The 21790-nt window shown below is 41.9% G+C and overlaps 1 protein-coding gene across 1 annotated transcript in view; it reads left to right on the top strand.

Moving 5' to 3' along the window:
* The first annotated feature begins 14586 nt into the window (after nt 1–14586).
* LOC124593774 (metaxin-2-like) overlaps nt 14587–21790 on the top strand; it is a 64584-nt gene continuing 57380 nt past the window's right edge. The window contains exon 1 of the mRNA XM_047132122.1: nt 14587–14892. Coding sequence (XP_046988078.1) covers nt 14587–14892 — 306 coding nt within the window. The remainder of the gene's footprint in view (nt 14893–21790) is intronic.

Genomic DNA, 21790 nt, shown 5'->3' with positions numbered 1-21790 from the left:
AACCCAAGTCCAGAAGGACTTCTCTGCAGAATTTCGGCATGTAGTTGAGTAAATACAAAAGAATCCATCTGCTATTGCGTAGGAACTGTAGAAGTGAAGACAGCTAAAGCAAGACTGATTATATCGGTCCGTTTTCCTGTAGTAATTAGAAACACGCACTATCAGAGTTACTCCGTCCATCCAAATCCGATGAATTTGAAAAACATGAATAGGTTGGTGCGTCTGCAGACTGAGGAAGTGTTGGTGATTGGAGCAAGAGGGTACACATGCTCTGAATACATTAGAAGAGTAGCGAGGGTCTAGAACAGGAATCGTAATCTTTTGTCCCATCAAAATAATCCCAAAATTTAATTTAATTTGTGTTAAGTTCCTGCCGGCCGAAGTGGCCGTGCGGTTAAAGGCGCTGCAGTCTGGAACCGCAAGACCGTTACAGTCGCAGGTTCGAATCCTGCCTCGGGCATGGATGTTTGTGATGTCCTTAGGTTAGTTAGGTTTTACTAGTTCTAAGTTCTAGGGGACTAATGACCTCAGCAGTTGAGTCCCATAGTGCTCAGAGCCATTTGAACCATTTTTTTGTTAAGTTCCTATGGAACCGAACTGTTCACGTCATCGGTCCCTAGAATTACACACTACTTAATGTAACTTACGCTAAGGACAACACACCACACACACCCATACTCGATGGAGGACTCGAACCTCTGACAGGGTCGGGGGTGGGGGGAAGGAGGAGCCGCACGAACCGTGGCAAGGCGCATGAGACCGTGCGGCTACCCCGCACAGCAAACCGAAGAGCGATCTTGTTAGGTTCAGTTGTTAAGAGGAGAACTTCATGTGATAAAATTTCACATGAAAGTGCGGGAATTTTCAGAAAGTTGATTCCCCCTGGATTTACTCAGTATATACACCACAGAATGCAATGATCAACTGTTATGAAGACTGGATACCTTGTGTCATGGAAAGAGTGGAATTTCTGTATAGTGGTATCCTGATCAATGGCACAGCTTCTTATACACGTAGGGCTAACTGGCGGTTACGAACAACCGTTACCGTTACGATCAAGCTATCAACACTAATGTTGTACTGGCCAGAAAAGAATTTGAATATCTTACCTACACAAAATCTAACCTTTCTTAACGACACTTGGAATCTGGAGCTCCTACACACAACAGAGACGTTGACTGCATTAGAAAAGGGATTTACTACTATTGAACAGATGTTTGAACATATCAGACATTTACAGCCCGAAAAATGTTTGACGACTGACACTATAAGTGTTTCTACTACTAGCATAGCAATATTTCTTATACTGTTTGTATACTCTATCGAAGTTTAATATGTAGAGCTATAAGTGCTCCAGACCTATCTTCACACCAGATCCCCCTAGAATGGTTAGCGCTATAACTAACTGAATTGTATTAACAGCTGTAATCAAATTATAGCAAACAGAATAAGTTAGGTCTCGAGTGTATTAGAGGGTAAAGCGTAGACCATTACTGCCACCACCTCACCTGCTCAACCTCCATATTCAACAAAAATCCTTTCCCGATGGGTGGCTGCTGCGCAACTTACCGAAGGTACAGGAGATTTTAACCAGAAGTGAAAGCAAATGCTGTGTCTCAAGAAATAATTGGAAAAAGTTCATCTTCTAACAGCCGTGTACCTTAAGTCTCTAGAGGAACGGAGGGTTCCTGATGATTGGAAAAGAGCACAGGTAGTCCCAGTCTTGAAGAAGGGTCGTCGAGCAGATGCGCAAAACTATAGACCTATATCTCTGACGTCGATCTGTTGTAGAATTTTAGAACATGTTTTTTGCTCGCGTAACATGTCGTTTCTGGAAACCCATAATCTACTCTGTAGGAATCAACATGGATTCCGAAAACAGCGATCGTGTGAAACCCAACTCTCTTTATTTGTTCATGAGACTCAGAAAATAATAGATACAGGGTCCCAGGTAGATGCCACTTCCTTGACTTCCGGAAGGCGTTCGATACAGTTCCGCACTGTCGCCTGATAAACAAAGAAACAGCCTACGGAATATCAGACCAGCTGAGTGGCTGGATTGAAGAGTTTTTAGCAAACAGAACAGAGCACGTTGTTCTCAATGGAGAGACTTCTACAGACGTTAAAGTAACCTCTGGCGTGCCGCAGGGGTGTGTTATGGGACCATTGCTTTTCCCAACATATATAAATGACCTAGTAGATAGTGTCGGAAGTTCCATGCGGCTTTTCGCGGATGATGCTGTAGTATACAGAGAAGTTGCAGCATTAGAAAACTGCAGCGAAATGCAGGAAGATCTGCAGCGGATAGGCACTTGGTGCAGGGAGTGGCAACTGACCCTTAACATAGGCAGATGTAATGTATTGCGAATACATAGAAAGAAGGATCCTTTACTGTATGATTATATGATAGCGGAACAAACACTGATAGCAGTAACTTCTGTAAAATATCTGGGAGTATGCGTGCGGAACGATTTGAAGTGGAATGATCGTATACAATTAGTTTTTGGTAAGGCGGGTACCAAGATGAGATTCATTGGGAGAGTCCTTAGAAAATGTAGTCCATCAACAAAGGAGGTGGCTTACAAAACACTCGTTCGACCTATACTTGAGTATTGCTCATCAGTGTCGGATCCGCATCAGGGTCGGGTTGACAGAGGAGATAGAGAAGAACCAAAGAAGAGCGGCGCGTTTCGTCACAGGATTATTTGGTAAGCGTGATAGCGTTACGGAGATGTTTAGCAAACTCAAGTGGCAGACTCTGCGAGAGAGGCGCTCTGCATCGAGGTGTAGCTTGCTGTCCAGGTCTCGAGAGGGTTGCGTTTCTGGATGAGATATCAAATATATTGCTTCCCCCTACTTACACCTCCCGAGGAGATAACGAATGTAAAATTAGAGAGATTCGAGCGCGCACGGAGGCTTTCCGGCAGTCGTTCATTCCGCGAACCATACGCTACTGGAACAGGAAAGGGAGATAATGACTGGCACGTAAAGTGCCCTCCGCCACACACCGTTGGGTGGCTTGCGGAGTATAAATATAGATGTAGATGAATATGTTAACCAGGTCTTCGTGTTAAAAAAAGTGAAGACAATCGCTTCTCAAAGCCTGCTGAAAATTAAATAAAATTACGCAGGCTGCTGTAGCATTAGGCTTGGTTTCAACGTGCCTTGGCACAACACTGCTCTTCTGCAGCCACCTATGTGATAGGAGGAGGGCTGTCACAACATAGGTGGCTAGTGATACTATAAAAGCACGCCGCTTAGCCGTTAACAACCCTAGTAATTCGACCAGTGCCTGGACTTTGAGCTTCAGTCGATGCTGTTACGGATTCCACATCAGTTGATAGTCCAGTGTAAGGCCCAGCAGTCTCTACCTCGCCAAGCAGTGACACCACCTAGCTGTTGATCTGCGAGCCACAAACTAGATCTGATGGTCTCGGTTCTCGAGCCGATACCTCTGAATGCGGTTCACCTCCAGGGTGTCTTCATCTGATTTCGAGGTTCCAGAGTTTGGTGCTCGAGTGTGTGACTTACTGCTGGGAGTAGCCAGCAGCTAAGCTTCAGCTTCTTCACTGCTGGCCTTACGCCATACTTGCTTCAGGAAGGCCCCTCACCAGCTGTATTATTCTGCTGTGTCAACATGTTTTGGCCCCTTACACACACGTTTCACTTCAGGGCCACACACGCCACTGGCAGTTATGCTGAGGTAGAATTCTGCTGCCCTGATGACCTCTCATGCTTCCAGGACCTGGACATCCAGCTACTGTGTGGAAGTTATGCCGAATAAATAATGTTCATACTGGAGAAGCTCTCTTCACTCTGCACTAGCTTTGATACCGTTGGACACCATTACATATTAAGACCTTTTAGACAAAGTACTAGATGCCTGTGTGTTTTGCGCACTAGGCCTCACAATTGGATTTTTTGACGTTGATGTTGAAGGGGAGAACCGAAAGTATACTTAGTCTGTAACACACTCAGGGAAATTCCAGTTCAAGAAAGCCCTATTTCGATTATCGAATTTGCCTGCAGCATTTCAGCGCTTTATAAACCTTAATTTTTAGGTATTGTCTTGAGACAACGTCAGTTTATTACGTGAACAATGTTAAAATACCAGCAAAGTGGAATACGGCCTGGAAATTAGCGTTGGAAAATACTGACTGTCGAAAGGGAATGTGGAATTTCTTGGATGTGTTGTACAGTGTTGACAAATAAAGTCGTCTTCTGAGAAGACAAAAGGTATTCAACACTTCCCAGAACAAGTCTGTTGCAGCAGTTCAGAGTTTCCATGTACTAACAGAATATTTCAGGCAGTTTATCTCAAATTGCTCTACAACCTCTAGGTGGTTTACTGAGGACTAATCAGGAATATAAGTTTGAAGAAGAGCAGAGGCTAGCATTTAGGACGCTCAAAGAGGTCCTTTCATTGGATCTAGTTCTGAAAACTGGGAGCACAAACTATGAAGGTGATCTACATACAGATGAAGGCAACGAAGGGTTTGGAACTGTCTATTACAAAAATCTTTAGATCATAAGTTCCATCCAAGTTTTAACAAGAGGAAAATAGCTACATCTCAAGAGGAAAAATTGAGTAGTAAAGAAATAGATGTCTTGGCTATTATTAACACTGTATTTATTCGGAATACATTTCAAAATGGTAGTGGCTTGTGCTGCATTCTGGAAGACCATGGAAAAGATTGAATTGTCACTAAGATGAGCAAGATGTGTTTTAATCTGGAAAAAGTATTCATCAACCATTGAACATCGATGTGGTTCTAGGATGAAACATGTAGATGCTTTAAACTGCAGTAAAAGTAGTTAGATTTCACTGATAGTTTAATTGCTAGAATTTCGATAGCTCATGAAACAAAACTTAGAACTACTTAAACCTAACTAACCTAAGGACATCACACACATCCATGCCCGAGGCAGGATTCGATCCTGCGAGCGTAGCAGTCGCGCGGTTCCTGGCTGAGCGCCCATCATGCAAAGAGAAGGGTATTTTGCCATACGATTAATATGCGAAACTTCCATATCTACCGTGATATTCAAGCAACTACATATTTTCTTACGTGAAACAATGTAATTTTTAAGGACCACCAATACACGGTTAAACGAGAATTGCTGAAGGTTTTGCAGCAATATAAGTGAAGAAGCTGCAAATTTATTTTTATACTGAGATTGGGCTTTCTCATAACTATTTGTAAATCTTGCCCCCAGTTACTAGTTTAATAATCCCCTGCTTTAGGATTCTTCAATTTCGACTGCATTAGAATTTTAGTGTCGTGTATATCTGCAAACTCTGCTGTGTTTAGGCAAAAGAAGAAAATGTTAACACAGCAGCAAGAAAAGTAACGTATTACTTAACTGAACGTAAATTTCTTGTTGTTTTTTACCACATTACTTTTCACCTATGCCATATATTCTCAGTAGGGTTTGAATGAGCGTGATGCGGAGGAATCCTGTTTAAACTATGCTCTTTAGCGTTATCCATTTCGACGACGTTGACAGCGTAGAGTTTTTAGTTTGCACAGTACTACAATTCCACTAACTTCGCCTTACACAAGCTAGGTTCAGCTTTATCCAATGCAACATTTCTTTGTACCCAGAGAAAAATAACCGCTTTCCTCCGCTACGTTGTTGGAGTTTTATCCATCACAGGTGAGTGCTATTGCGCATTTTCCATTATTATTGTGGAATTCAGAGTAATATTTTGCAACGGAACAGTAACTTCACAGCCGGTAAACGTGTTCTTGGACGCCCACTTATATCTCGTGTTCTGACATGCTTCACTGTCATTACTAATGCAGCGCCAATACGGTTACCTCACGACTGCAGAACACTTCAAAGCCAGAAAATATCACTTTACAACGTGAGCTAATGAATGTGGGTACCTCTAATGCGCGACACCACGTGGTAGTGTTTATCGACGGCGTGTGGCAACAGAGGCGCTTTACCAACCGAACTGCCGGCGGCGTGGTAGGGAAAGCAGGCTCGCCATTGGTGATACATTGGCCACCTGGGCAACGTCGTCATGTCAGCTCCGGCGAGCCAAATGTCAAAAGCTGCAAATAATTTTAAACGCACTATAAGTAAAATATTGTATTGTGAATAAGAAATCAGTGAAGAATGAAAGTTTCTTTCACACATTACTCAAAGAGAATGAGCCATTATATACGAGTCCATCACACTGCATCACTTCTTTCAACTCACAAAGGATATAAGTACTCTTAACTGTTACAGATTAATTTACCAAGCTTACATGTCTCTATCCCACAATGACTTCAAAATCAGCAAAAGCAATTTACAACTACACCATCACAGAAAACTAATTTCGGAGCGCAGTCCCAGTAATTATTGACAGAGGGACTTGCTATCCTATTCCAGAAATCGAGAAGTGCTGCAGGAAAGAAGGAAGTGATTACATTTAAATTACGACTGAACACTCTACAGCCAATGCACAGATTGAGAAGGGCCGGGCGTTGTGCCCGAACGGTTCTAGGCGCTCCAGTGCGAAGCCGCGCTGCTGCTACGGTCGCTGGTTCGAATCCTGCCTCGGGCATGGATGTCTGGGACGTCCTTAGGATAGTTAGGTTTAAGTCGTTCTATGTCTAGTGGGCTGATGACCTCAGATATTAAGTCCCATAGTGAACAGTGCCATTTGAACCATCAGATTGAGGAAATTAGTTCTACTCTGGCTAAGGTTATCACTCTTGACGACATTAGCAAATGGTAGATAATGGTCCCATCAGTTCAAAGCCATGAAATCAACATATCACCGGAGATTTGTGGAAATTCAGTTTTAATATTTGATAGGAGTTAAGATACACACACAGAGTGATCTCCATATCACAAAATTATTGGGAGAAGAAATTATTAACTGATATGAAGAAAGTTGAAATCAACTGAGGGAAGACACTATATTACAAATTAGTAAGGCACAGGAAGAAAACTGTCGTACCTTCGACGACACAGGAGGAAAGCATTTAGTTACCAATCTGGTAGTTTCGTGTCAATAATAAGAATCCAAAAGGGAACAAAATTAAAGCTGAAGTCTAAGAACGTTTCTCCCTACCTAATTACGAAAGTCAAAACAGGTGATACGTATTATAAGTGCCATGAAAATGGTAACCATCAGTGTCCCAGGACTACAGCAACATGTGCTCAATTTGTGCAACTCTGGCCAAGTTTCTGTTCAACATCCGAGTCTGTTAATTATCAGGATGGTCATATGTGGGAGTCAGATGTGCGACATAACGGTTTTCCTATGGACGGAATAAGCGACACATTAGTGATGACGAACATTTCAAAGAAGCAGTTGTGTGTTCATGGTGAAACCACGTTGTAATACATGCAAACACGATACTCCTATGTATACGCAGCCACAGCAGCGCTCTAAGCGGACGGTAAGCTACATTTGTGAATTCGATATCGGATGAGTGTAAGTTGTGGCGTTCAAACTGATCTGGAGCACAGTTTTTACAAAAGGGAGCTTATGTAGCGCCATCAAAATCGGTAATGACTAAAAACGACATCATGTTCGTCTGTCTTTAGTTTCCTGAAGATTCTGAGGAGTTAAAAGTGGTACCTCAAAGGACAGTTTATTTATGAATCTACTGTAACCTCTGGGCCTTTACTGAAGATTGTAGATTTCTTTTAAGAACAAAAAATAGCTAATTAACAACAGAAGACCTGACCTCTTGCAGAAAGACGTCCTGTATGTACTCGTCAAAGTGAAGTTTTATTTACTACTGTTCCAGTTAAATCACTGAACCTTAAGCACAGGAAACGTGTATGGCAAGCAATACCTACATTATTTAATGTACCAAATAAGCCACCAGAACTGCAGGTGAAGGGAAAACCGCACAGACGTCGTAATAAAACGTCAAAAGCAATGAAACTGTTTCCAACACAGAATAAACCAAATGCACAGTTGTTGCTACGCGTAAGCCACAAACGGCAAGAAGATTCAGTTCACTTGCTTTTGAAGGAAAAGGAATAATAACTTTTACAAATATATTTGTGCATTAGAAAGTCGAGTGCAGAGGAAGAATATGTAAATCATTAGACATCATTAAAGAATTTTATTTGTCACAATACGTGCCTGTCGTAATGAGGAAAGACAACAACAGAAATACATGCTTTTGATGCATGAAGAAAGTATTTATATTTGCTTGCTTTCAGCGGACTAGGCTGCAATTATACACAATTTCGAATGCATTTCGTCATGTGTAAGATGTACTTTCGGGTGTTTTTAAATTTATTTCACGAACATTCATGTCTTTGATACTTTAGCATTGCTTGGAATGCAAAAACATAGTAACTATTACGTTAAGATAATAAAAAACATTATTAAAAGCAAAAAGTTTATTCTTGCGTTCTTACGCCTAGCCTTCTCGCCACAAGGAGCGGTAGTTTTGTTCCAGCTATCAGACATAACTTTCACGCCACTAGTTTTAGACAGTGATGAAATTATTGTCGTGGAAAAGAAATGAGTTGCATGTGACTTTCTTTTATGACGTTTAGTATTACACATTGAAACGAGGAAAAAAACAAGTATTAAATGATTTACGTGAGAATCGGAACCGTTTTTTCATACATTACTGTACAAATTGCAGAAACATTTTAATAAAATTTCACGCTTATCTGGATTAAAATAACGTAACAATTCAGACATAGTGTGACAGGTCATACTAGTACACAGGGTGAATCACCTAACGTTACCGCTGGATATACTTCGTAAACCACACCAAATACTGACGAACCGATTCCACAGACCGAACATGAGGAGAGGCGCTAGTGTAATTGTTTAATACAAACCACACAAAAATGCAAGGAAGTATGTTTTTTAACACAAATCTACGTTTTTTAAATGGAACCACGTTAGTTTTGTTAGCACATCTGAACATATAAACAAATACGTAATCAGTGCCGTTTGTTGCATTGTAAAATGTTAAATACATCCGGAGATATTGTAACCTAAAGTTGACGCTTGAAACCTCCGACGTTCAGTTGCGTGTTGTAACTAACACGGGCTACGGTCGGCGAGCAGCATCTGCAGGGACATGTTTACGATGACGACCGTGTTGACGAGTGTGGCTGTAGTGCACTGTTGTGGTGTGGTCTAGCTGTCGCAGTGTCCGCATGTAGTGCTTGCTACTATTGTTATTCTGCATTCGTCTCCGCACGCAGACCAACTGTAGTACACCGTGTTACCAGACGTCTGTGATAGTGTAGTGTTGTAGGAACTGTGACCATGGTGGATTCGAACTCTGAAAAGGCGGAGATGATACTCATCTATGGCGAGTGTCGACGAAATGCAGCTGAAGCCTGCAAGCAGATTGGCACCCGGACAGAGAGCATCCAACGTGCCGCCCATTGCAAAACATCTACCGCCGACTGTATGCAACAGTATGGTCGTAGCACGTAAACGGGTCCGTAACAGGCCCGTCACAGGAGAAGCAGGTGCAGTTGGTGTGTTAGCTGCTGTTGCCATGAACCCACACATGAGTACACGGGACATTGCGAGAGCCGGTGGACTGAGTCAAAGTAGTGTCATGCGCATACTGCATCGTCACGGCTTTCACCTGTTTCATGTGTCGCTGCATCAGCAATTACATGGTGATGACTTTAATCATCGAGTGCAATTCTGTCAATGGGCATTAACAGAGAATGCGTTGCAGTTCTACCTGTTTATCGATGAAGCGAGTTTCACAAACCACGGGGCAGTGAATCTACGGAACATGCATTACTGGTCCGTGGACAATCCTCGCTGGCTCAGACAGGTAGAGCGGCAGCGACCGTGGACTGTAAATGTATGGTGCGGAATCATTGGCGACCACCTCATTGGTCCTCACTTCATTGCAGGGGCCCAAACAGCTGCAACAAACATCGCGTTTCTACAGAATGATCCTCCAACGTTGCTCGCAAATGTCCCACTGGAAACGCGTCGACGTATGTGGTATCAGCATCATGGTGCACCTGCACATTCCGCAATTAACACTAGGCTGACACTTGACAGGATGTTCGACGGGCGTTTCATAGGACGTGGAGGACGCATAAATTGGCCAGCCCGTTCTCCTGATCTTACACCTCTGGACTTCTTTCTGTGGGGTACGTTAAAGGAGAATGTGTACCGTGATGTGCCTACAACCACAGAGGATATGAAACAACGTATTGTGGCAGCCTGCGGCGACATTACACCAGATGTACCGCGGCGTGTACGACATTCATTACGCCAGAGATTGCAATTGTGTGCAGCAAATGATGGCCACCACATTGAACATCTATTGGCCTTACATGTCGGGACACACTCTATTCCACTCCGTAATTGAAAACGGAAACCACGTGTGTACGTGTACCTCACCCCTCATGGTAATGTACATGTGCGTCAGTGAAAAAGATCAATAAAAAGGTGTTAGCATGTGGACGTAATGTGTTGTTCCAGTCTCTTCTGTACGCAAGGTCCATCACCGTTCCCTTTCGATCCCTACGTAATTCAGTGCTCTCCGATACACACGATCGAACAGCGGAGGAGTGGTACTCAAGCGTCAACTTTAGGTTACAATATCTCCGGGTGTAATTAACATTTTACAATGCAACAAACGTCACTGATTACGTATTTGCTTATATGTTCAGATGTGCTAACAAAACTAACGTGGTTCCATTTAAAAAAACGTAGGTTTGTGTTAAGAAACATACTTCCGTGCATTTTTTTATGGTTTGTATTAACCAATTACACTAGCCCCTCTCCTCACGTTCGGTCTGTGGAATCGATTCGTCAGTATTTGATGTGGTTTACGAAATATATCCAGCGGTAATGTTAGGTGACTCATCCTGTATAACACTACAGGCACGGCACTAATACATTATGAACAAAAAAAAAAAAATCTTATTAATTCTGACGCTTCTCCGTTCACAAACATATCGTTGCTAATAAGTGTAACATGACAGGCTGAAACATTTGTAGTCATATTATTAATTGCTGTTACAGTTTTTACAAGGTATGGTAAGATACTGAAACGTAATTACAAATACTTTAAGTGTACTTAGGTTACCTTTTTACCAGCAGAGCTACAATAGGGCTCTCCAGATATCTCTTTATTTTTTCCACATTTGTTTCCTTACTGCTGCGGCCCTTTGAGGCCCTTTTTATACTTCTTTTCCACGCTGAAATATGTTCAATGTCAACAGGAACCGTTGCTTGACGTGTAGTCACATTTTTATCCTGGCTTATCAGAAAAGTCTGTTTGATCAGTTTCTGCAGCATCTATTGCACTCGCTATCACGATTTAAAAATCGTGCCTGCGAGGAAATGAAGGGTATATTAACATTTTCAATACTAGTTGTTACATCTGTAATCCGTTAATCATAAGAGTAATCCTGATGCAAACATTGCACTACGTATTGTTCCGCGTTTGCTGGAACCTCATTAGATTTCCGTTTCACGTGGGACTGCAGCCAAGCTTTCTCGAGTACTGTCAGGTACGATAATAAGGGTACGTTTTGTGCTGGGCGTTACGCGCACACCGACTTAGGGATTATATGGGACAACAGCTTTACCGGTGAACTTAACTTGGACAACACTGGCCGGTCAGCTGGTACACCTAGCCTGGAGTAACGTGGCCAGCTACAGTTCACACGTAAAAAGAGACAAGCAGAGGAGCAAAACAGCTCCGAATCTTATTTAATTATCAGGCAGAATGAATTAATACACTGCAAATCTCCCACAATACGCTCCTTAGACGACTAGACGAAAATCGCAACACGCTATCGTTTTTAGCTAACGTACTGTTGTAATTAAAATCAAGCATTATGAAAATTCCTGACTTAACCACAGGGTAATTTTTCTGTATAAGCTGTGTGTAACGTAAGAGTATCGAAGAATTTCATCGTATAGTTAAATATTGAAGCAACTGAAGGTGTTACTTACTTCAGTCGTGTGGTGATCTCTTAGCTCCTTCCTTATCCGAATCGGAGAAACACATTTCAGTTCTAGAAGTGTCACGTGCTACGTTGATAACGAGTCTATCAACAACAGAATGCAGCAACCCAACGAGGCGGAACATTTTCTCTTCTTTTATTGCAAGTCGTTCTATATCCCGCAAGCGTTTGGCAGTGACGTGTGAAAAAGCTGCGTCCGTTATTTCCATTTCGTCTGGCAGCTAAAAAGTCTTTGTTACTTCGCGGGCCAAATCCCACAGCTTGGCTCCAGATCTGTCGGTTTCATATTGTAATGGTACAGTATCAAATGTAAAAACGCAGCATTTGTATGATGTGCTCGATCCTGTAAAAATACTTGTTTTTCATGTTTCAACGATACTTATCCACCTCTGTGATACAAAACAATGGACATAGTCGGAATAAGGTAAAAATAATTGTTTTTCATGTTTCTACGATACTTATCTACCTCTGTGATATAAGACAATGGAGATAGTCGGAATGAAGAGGATTTGATTTTTCATTTTTGCTTTAAAATTTAATTGTTATGTTTCCTTAATTTAAACAACTTTTATGAACGGTGTTTCATAAAATATCGATAACTAAGAATTTGTAGTTGAAATGGAAACAGAAATTTAGTGTCAAACATGTAATTAGAAACAAAAGACGTGCATTTGTCATAAAAAATTAGTTTTATAATTACGAGATGTAGGTATTTCAGTTTGAATATCTTAAAGTTTCATTTAAGGTAACATAGAAATAAAATACCTAATACATCAGTAGGACCTATTTCCAAGAGCGTAACAACACCAGTGTACGTGTGCTACGGCTTCTGACCAATTATCGCGTTTGTGTTTGTTTACATTAGGTTTATTCTTATGATGAACGGACTACAGTTGTACACTGAGGTACTTCAACAAATGTAGTGTATTGTAGCAGTCACATACAGCTGTCAAAGCAACAGATTGCGCTAAGGTAGCGCTGTGTGATCGCAGGAGATAGGGACCTGCGGTTTCTTTTTATTAAGACCATACATGACGGAGATCTGACAGGGAAAGTAAGTACACCTAGAGTTACTGTCACCTAAATTTGAGTGCATACTATTATCTTCATGAGTGGCTTCGAAATGACACCACTAGGGCAGTTTACTTTTTTATACAATATTTATTAAATTTTAGGTCTATTTTTGACTATTGTTTAGGACTATAACTTGTTTTTGCATTATGTATTCATGAGAGGTTCGAGACATGAGATTGTGTCTAGGAAAAAGGGGAATGGCCTTTCAAATATACCACACGGAAAGACGGGTAGTCGAAAATCGTATGTCCTAGGGGTTTCAGAGAGAAACCACCTTCTTAAAATAATTGTTTGCTTTTTGCCAGTTTCTTTTGTTGCTTACAAAGATAACCAAGAATAATATTGTAAAAAAATTTAAAATTATATTCCAACGTAAACTACTGCTAACAAACAACTGAGTGTTTACTGTTTCTCATTTCCTTCTTGCATTCGTTGCTTACTGTAATAACAAGATATTAGTAATGGGAAATATTAATATTAAACTTTTTATATTGGCGGTTGTAATTTTACCCTCTCATATGTCATTACTGAAGTTCTCATTCTTTGCACAAATTTTGAAACCTTCAAGAGGCGTAAGATATACAAAAGAATAACTTTTTCTTAGTTTCATTGTGTCGCTGTTGTCGATGGCTCAAAGTCTTGTCTAGGGGTACATTCTTACAGATGAAATTTTGAATTTGTAGAATCTTGATGACCGACAGCACACCGTTTTTACATTTTCCACATTCAAAATAACCAATAATTACATTGTTGGGGACAAACTTAGAAAACGTCTACTTCCATCAGAGGCATGCACACCACTACTTACCATCTGTGCTAGTGACATGATTCTAAAGAGTTTAAAAAGCAAAAGAGTTTACAAACTTTCTTTACAAAGAAGAATCTTCACCAAATTATATCATTATTTTATAAATAAATTCAGAAATAAATTTAATAATTAGTCAGGTCTTAAAATTAATAATATCAATTCTAAGTATACCAGAAATTTCGTAATTTCAAATATTTTTAAGAGAAGAGTAATTTTAACAGTTAGTACATATCGAGTGTAACACTTTTTTTATACATTTTAGCGTGAAATAAAATACATCGTGTTCAAAACCATATGAATTCTGCTGAGATAATTTTGACCTAGATGCGAGAATAGATAGTATAAATGGTATCGGTTATCTCTCTCTCTCTCTCTCTCTCTCTCTCTCTATGAATAATGTTAGAGGAGGGTGAATCATTATACGGTTCTTAAAGGGTTCAGATCGGTGGAATTTAAAACCGCATATACCGTGTCATGTGTTGGTGTCACGGTAATGTCATTATAGTAGTATATAAAAGTGGTGCCAGAGAAAGCTTTTGTGTAGTTTACCAAATAACGCTGTAATCAAAAGTACTCTTCTTCCATCCTTCACGTCATTGCAGTTTCGTTCAAAAGATTGCTTATTTAAGAGTACGTGCATTCAGGCTCCTATTATCTCGGTTTTACAATAACGTAAATAAATGTACGTGCGAAATCGGTCATATTACGAGCATTACAATACCTATAAGAGTGGTAAGTAATGAGAATCGTATCAAAATGCGCAAATGATAATTTCTAGCGGTATCGACAATTTCTTGCAGAGACTCGCCGAAGTGAAAGCACTGAGCACGCAGTTCCGCGCAGTATCTGTTGTGAGGACCCGGCTGACTCTGAGGGACGTTTCACTGTACGTGCAGAAGGACACGCAAGACCTGCCGCTGCCCGAGACGGCCGAGTGCTTGGCTGCCAATGCTCTGCTGCGCATCTGCGGACTGCGGTTCGACCTCTGCGAGAAGCAAAACACCGAGTACATGTCTCCCTCTGGCCGGGCGCCCTTCGTCAAATGTGGATCAGACATTGTTTCTGAAATGGTAAAACGTGCACTTTACTACCGTCGTCCCTAGCTAAATTTTCCTTTATCTGTATCTCTGATATACATATCACTTATCTTTTATTGAACACGCCAATAAAGGTAAGCACGTTTGCCTTTTCCTATTACTGTTCAGCACTACAAACGAACACTTCTTATTTACTGTTTTTTTCCCTTGTGGTGGTTCTTGGGAGTGGGAGGGCAGCGTAATATGGCGGATACAGTAATTATAGAAATAGAATACCGAAGAAGGAAATCCCTAATATTATTCTCTCTGAACCTTTCCAGAATAGGAATACAAAGGCTAGTAGAAAAGGTTTGCAATTCGACGCAAGGAAGTCGCAGGAGACTGATTGTTGATGTGTTCTGAGAATAATTCTTACTGACATTGTGACTGCAGTTCCAAGTCAGTCGGTCACTAGCAGCGTTAGTTAGAACTGCTTGCCATGGCATCGTGGTGACGAAGTGAGATACGGGCGGTTTTGTCATACAGCTTCGCGCGTGGTTTAAATATAGACGAGTGCTTTGAAGAAATGAGTCTTACTGTCGATGAAGTATGTCCACATCGTACAACTATATTCAGGAGGTACAGGGAATTCCAAAGAGGAAATTTCACGCTGGAGGTCGCTGAGAGGACGGTAAGGCCACAATCATCAGTTAGGGTGAAAAACATTGATTCTGCGAGGAAAATGCTAGACGACGATTGGCAAGTGACCTACAAGCAGACAGAGGATACCTTACGGCCAAATGCGTCAGCAGTTTGTTCGATTCTGTATGATCATTTGCAAATACACTCCTGGAAATTGAAATAAGAACACCGTGAATTCATTGTCCCAGGCAGGGGAAACTTTATTGACACATTCCTGGGGTCAGATACATCACATGATCACACTGACAGAACCACAGGCACATAGACACAGGCAACAGAGCATGCACAATGTCGGCACTAGTACAGTGTATATCCACCTTTCGCAGCAATGCAGGCTGCTATTCTCCCATGGAGACGATCGTAGAGATGCTGGATGTAGTCCTGTGGAACGGCTTGCCATACCATTTCCACCTGGCGCCTCAGTTGGACCAGCGTTCGTGCTGGACGTGCAGACCGCGTGAGACGACGCTTCATCCAGTCCCAAACATGCTCAATCGGGGACAGATCCGGAGATCTTGCTGGCCAGGGTAGTTGACTTACACCTTCTAGAGCACGTTGGGTGGCACGGGATACATGCGGACGTGCATTGTCCTGTTGGAACAGCAAGTTCCCTTGCCGGTCTAGGAATGGTAGAACGATGGGTTCGATGGCGGTTTGGATGGACCGTGCACTATTCAGTGTCCCCTCGACGATCACCAGTGGTGTACGGCCAGTGTAGGAGATCGCTCCCCACACCATGATGCCGGGTGTTGGCCCTGTGTGCCTCGGTCGTATGCAGTCCTGATTGTGGCGCTCACCTGCACGGCGCCAAACACGCATACGACCATCATTGACACCAAGGCAGAAGCGACTCTCATCGCTGAAGACGACACGTCTCCATTCGTCCTTCCATTCACGCCTGTCGCGACACCACTGGAGGCGGGCTGCACGATGTTGGGGCCTGAGCGGAAGACGGCCTAACGGTGTGCGGGACCGTAGCCCAGCTTCATGGAGACGGTTGCGAATGGTCCTCGCCGATACCCCAGGAGCAACAGTGTCCCTAATTTGCTGGGAAGTGGCGGTGCGGTCCCCTACGGCACTGCGTAGGATCCTACGGTCTTGGCGTGCATCCGTGCGTCGCTGCGGTCCGGTCCCAGGTCGACGGGCACGTGCACCTTCCGCCGACCACTGGCGACAACATCGATGTACTGTGGAGACCTCACGCCCCACGTGTTGAGCAATTCGGCGGTACGTCCACCCAGCCTCCCGCATGCCCACTATACGCCCTCGCTCAAAGTCCGTCAACTGCACATACGGCTCACGTCCACGCTGTTGCGGCATGCTACCAGTGTTAAAGACTGCGATGGAGCTCCGTATGCCACGGCAAACTGACTGACGCTGACGGCGGCGGTGCACAAATGCTGCGCAGCTAGCGCCATTCGACGGCCAACACCGCGGTTCCTGGTGTGTCCGCTGTGCCGTGCGTGTGATCATTGCTTGTACAGCCCTCTCGCAGTGTCCGGAGCAAGTATGGTGGGTCTGACACACCGGTGTCAATGTGTTCTTTTTTCCATTTCCAGGAGTGTAAATAAACTTTGTTGTTTCTGGGTGCCGCATAGACTGATGAAAGAGCTGATGATATGACAGGTGACTTGGTGCCGGGTGATATTAATAAAGTTTTCTAAGGGACAGTCTCATTATGTGAATAACATCGTGACAAGTGACATGACTTGGCCGTACTAGTATGACGTGCCGGCTAAGATTCAAAACAAAGTTTTGGTCTTTTAAGATGACGACACACTCGTAGCTGTCAGAAAATCCCGACCAGTAAAGAAGGAAATGATAGCTTTTTTTGTTTTCGTTTTTCTAATCGAGTGGAATTGTGGAGCATGGCTCTGAGCACTATGGGACTTAACTTCTGAGGTCATCAGTCCCCTAGAACTTAGAACTACTTAAACCTAACTAACCTAAGGATATCACACACATCCAAGCCCGAGGCAGGTTTCGAACCTGCGACCGTAGCGGTCGTGCGGTTCCAGACTGTAGCGCCTAGAACCGCTCGGCCACCCTGGCCGGCTGTGGGGCATTTTTGGGCACACAGAAGATAGTCACAATAAGCAGTGCCTGCCCAAAGTCACCCAATATTTGAAAAACCTGCAACCGTTGGCAATAATGGACACTTGGTTCATCCATCACGACAACGCTCCAGCTCACCGCGCCAAACCATGCACCCGATATTTACGGTGTACAGCACTGAAACGTCTTGAGCACCCTCCTTACAGTCCAGACCTTCCTCCTTGTGAATTAGCATTGCTCCCGTATGTGAAAATGAAGCCGAAAAGAGTGCAGTGTGCAAGTGACGAGGACCTCCTGAGGGGCTTGGGAGACAATAAGAAGTCACTCGAAAAGAATGAACGAATGTTAGACTATTTCCACACTGCACTGCTGGGCGAGGTTAATGAAGAACACAAGTCATTCCTTTGCTGAAACAGCCTCACATCATGATCCGAGAAATCTGTAACTAAACAGCAACTCAGTAGGTTCTGGAAGGGAATTTGTGCACTCAGCATTAACACCACCTCCCTCATGCAGTGCGAGATCAGACCTATATGTGCAGAGCTATATTTTCATAAATTACTGAGCAAAATAATTCGTAAGGGTTCTGTTGAATTTACAGCCTTTAGATTTTTGTGTTTTGTCCTGTAACCGAAATTTAGCAAATACCATTTAGTACTCGTGTGCATGACTCCACACTTTTCATTATTTAATCAACTGCCACCTTTCGCACCATACATGTACCTTGTATAAATCGCTTTAGAATGTGTTTTCATCATCTGAAGGTTTTATGACACCGTTAACGGGAGCATCATCTACAAAAATCTGAGAACTGCTCAGATTTTCCCCTTCATAGCTTCCGTAGATCAGGAATAGCAGAGGCCGTATAACACTTCCTTGGGGAACGCCACATATTAATTCTGTCTGACAGATAATCACGAATCCAGTCGCACAACTCAGACGATACTCCATATGCACACAATTTATTAAAGTCGCTTGTGAGGAACAGTGTCAAAAACCTTCTGGGATCTTAAACTAAGGAATCAATTTGACATCCTCTGTCGATAGCACTCATTACTTCACGAGAATAAAGAGTAACTCGAGTTTGACAAGAACGATATTTTCTGAATTACCTTATGAGAATAAAGAGTTAGTTGAATTTGACAAGAACGATATTTTCCGAATCCATGTTGGCTGTTTGTGAATAAATCGTTTTCTTCGAGGTACCTCTTTATGTTCGAATGCAGCATATGCTCCAAAATAGTACTGCAAATCGACTTCAGCGATATGTGTCTGTAATTCCGCGGATTACTCGTATTCCCTTTCTTCAGTATTGGTGTGACTTGTGCAACTCTAGGTGCGGATCTTTTGACGAGCGAGCGGTTGTATGTGATTGCTAAACATGGACTTTTAGTGTCAGCATATTTTGAGAGGAACCTGACTAGTGTAAAATCTGGACCGGAGGCCGCTCCTTTATTAAGTGATTTAAGCTTTTCGCTATAGCGAGAATATCTACTTCTAAGTTCATGATATTGGCATTTTTTCTTTATTCACATTCAGAAATATTTACTGTGTCTTCTTTGGTGTAGGAATTTCGGAAAACTGTGTTTAGTAACTTTATGTTAATTTATTGCCTTTACGAAGTGTTTGGGCAAGTTGTATTGAAGATTTATGTATCTGAATTGTCGTTTTCATCAAAACACAATTGCTTAATCGTCACTAAGATGCTCCACGTGCTGGACAGGAAATTCCACTCCTTGTTTAGATTTTGACCGTGTCTTTGATTACAGCTATAAGACCTCCAGCTCATATAGATCCCTCTTGCCTTCTTTAGCGCATCTTTTTCTTATTGGTCAGTTTTCCAATTCTCCAGACTCTCTACATGCCATTGGGTCATACAGTGATACTTCCCTACCGTTTGTTCGTCGTGCTGGTTCAGCAGCATCTATTTGCCATGGAAAATAGCAACTCGTTTTCTCCTTCCTAGTTTCAGTTAGTAGCTGCAACGTGTGGAGTGACTTTGTTGTTATTACAAAATGTTCAGTCTGAATGGTCAGGCAGTTTTTAGCACCATCTCAGTGGCTTGAAAGTTCCTCCGTATAAACAGACGCCTCTTTCGGCCGGCTGAATACTCCAATAGTTTAGTTCTTGATTATACATATCCATGTGAAACGAAATCATCGTAACTGCTCCCATCGATACACAGTACGTGGTCATTTTTTGAGAAAGCCACCTAAAATGCTGTTATTAATCGCTGGTTTATCAGCGTAGTCTACACTGATATGTCCTGTGCGTGACTGACATTTTAGTCGTCTCGGAAGAGTAGTAGTCTGAAACTTTCATAGCGTTGAAAATTAAATGTCTCCGCTAGTGGCAGTGTTGATTTGTAGGTCGAAAATCGGATGATCTTACTGCAAAACGAAGAGTTTTTAGTGTTCCATCATTAATTTCCTGCCGATATACATTCTGCTTATTAATAAAGGTGATTTCGTCTTTTCGATTAAAACTGAATTCCTTGCAGTGCGTCTTATTACTACTGGGTATAGTCGCTGAGCTTTATATTCGTAGCTGTCTAGTGTCTGCAGCAGCTTTCAGGTTAGCTCGCAGCAGCGTGCGATACATGGATAACACTTAGCTTTGATATGATATATGTCCTATGTCCAACTGTGCTTAGTGTATGTTTAAAGTCCCGGATACGCAACACAATATCTGCAAGTTGTTTGGTAAACACAGAGTTGCAGTCGTTGTGGTTCTGCGGCGTGAATGTTTGCTTGCTGCGAACTTATTAAGTCTTGAGTCATAACTGACCACATATAGCCGGTATCGGAAGTGATGTATTGCTCCTTAAAATCTTTTCAAACGGCCTCGAGTGGTTCATCATCAACATAACTGAACTTGTATATTGCATATTGATTATTACCGTTAGTCGTGACAAGATGTATTCGAGGTCAGTTGTATATATGTCAAGCAACAGGGAAACTACAATCGACACCTATGATAATCCCACACTGATCATCCCCGTTCCTCTTACTGTGTACAAACTATTTCACTAAATACTTGACCGACCTTTTTTTCAATTTTTTCTGTGGTTAGGAGTAGACGCAGAGTCATTACTTAGAATACCGTTACTTGTTCTTTACGTTGCCGTAATACTGTATAGCAATTAATATACTTGTTGTATTAAGAATATAACATATCACTAGACGGTTGTTAGGTGTATAAACTTATTTTTTAATCACTAAGCAAATGTAACATTGTTCCGTTTGTGATATACCGAACAGTGGCAGTCCAGAGAATCATAGAGTAAAAGACCGTCTAGGCTAGTAAAAAAATTATGCCTTCTTGTTAAACTTGTGTTTATACTCTTCCAACACTCGCGCAAAGGAATTTGTCTGTATAAAAAATAAAAATTATAAATATGACACGCATAGAACATTCGCTGTTTTGTTGTTGTTATTGTTGGAGAACACTGGTAGACTTTCAAAACATTCTTGTCATTTATTGATAAGCAAATTACCGGAAGAACACCAAGCACATATTTCTAAACTGTCAATAGGCTGGTCTTGTACTCAGTGAAGTTCAGGGACTGGGAAATATATAAATATCCAACCAAGAGGCTGAAGAGTCGCCTTTATCCTGCTATACGTTTTCTTTATTTGGTAATGGGATGTTTTCTTTGATGACGTAAACTCCTACTAACAGCAATATCGACATCATTTATCACTTCTTGAAAGTCTCCCCTTAAATTTCTTTCAAAAGAACCCAGAACATATTGAAATTGACTTTGTGACAACCAGAACGATGATAGAATTTTTTGTATTTTTCACAGTTACAAGAATACAGTTTGAGGTCATTCATAACAAAACATGTTTTGTGATAGAGAGAAGTACTCTTCAGAGTACACGACTTGTTTTCATTGGTCAATATTCTGCATTTTGTGTTTCTCACAGATTGAAATTCTCTTCTTTCCATTCAATCAGTTAAGACAATTACGTTGGCACCTGCGACAAACTGGAGGGGATTTGGAAAGCATGCAGATAAGGTATCAGGAATTACAAGCTTTGAATCGTTTCTTGCCAAGTTCTGGAATAACGCAGCACTATGTCGAAATTAACGTCTCTTCCTTGGATAGTCTCTGTTATTACAGGATTAACGTCACACAGTTCGTGTTTCAGGCTTAGGAGCAATATAGCAATATCGGGGTAAAAAGATTTTG

Source organism: Schistocerca americana, chromosome 2 (genome assembly GCF_021461395.2).
Source record: "Schistocerca americana isolate TAMUIC-IGC-003095 chromosome 2, iqSchAmer2.1, whole genome shotgun sequence".
In the NCBI taxonomy this organism is placed as follows: domain Eukaryota; kingdom Metazoa; phylum Arthropoda; class Insecta; order Orthoptera; family Acrididae; genus Schistocerca; species Schistocerca americana.
Note: the sequence above shows the minus strand (reverse complement) of the source record. Positions and strands in the feature narration are given on the sequence as shown.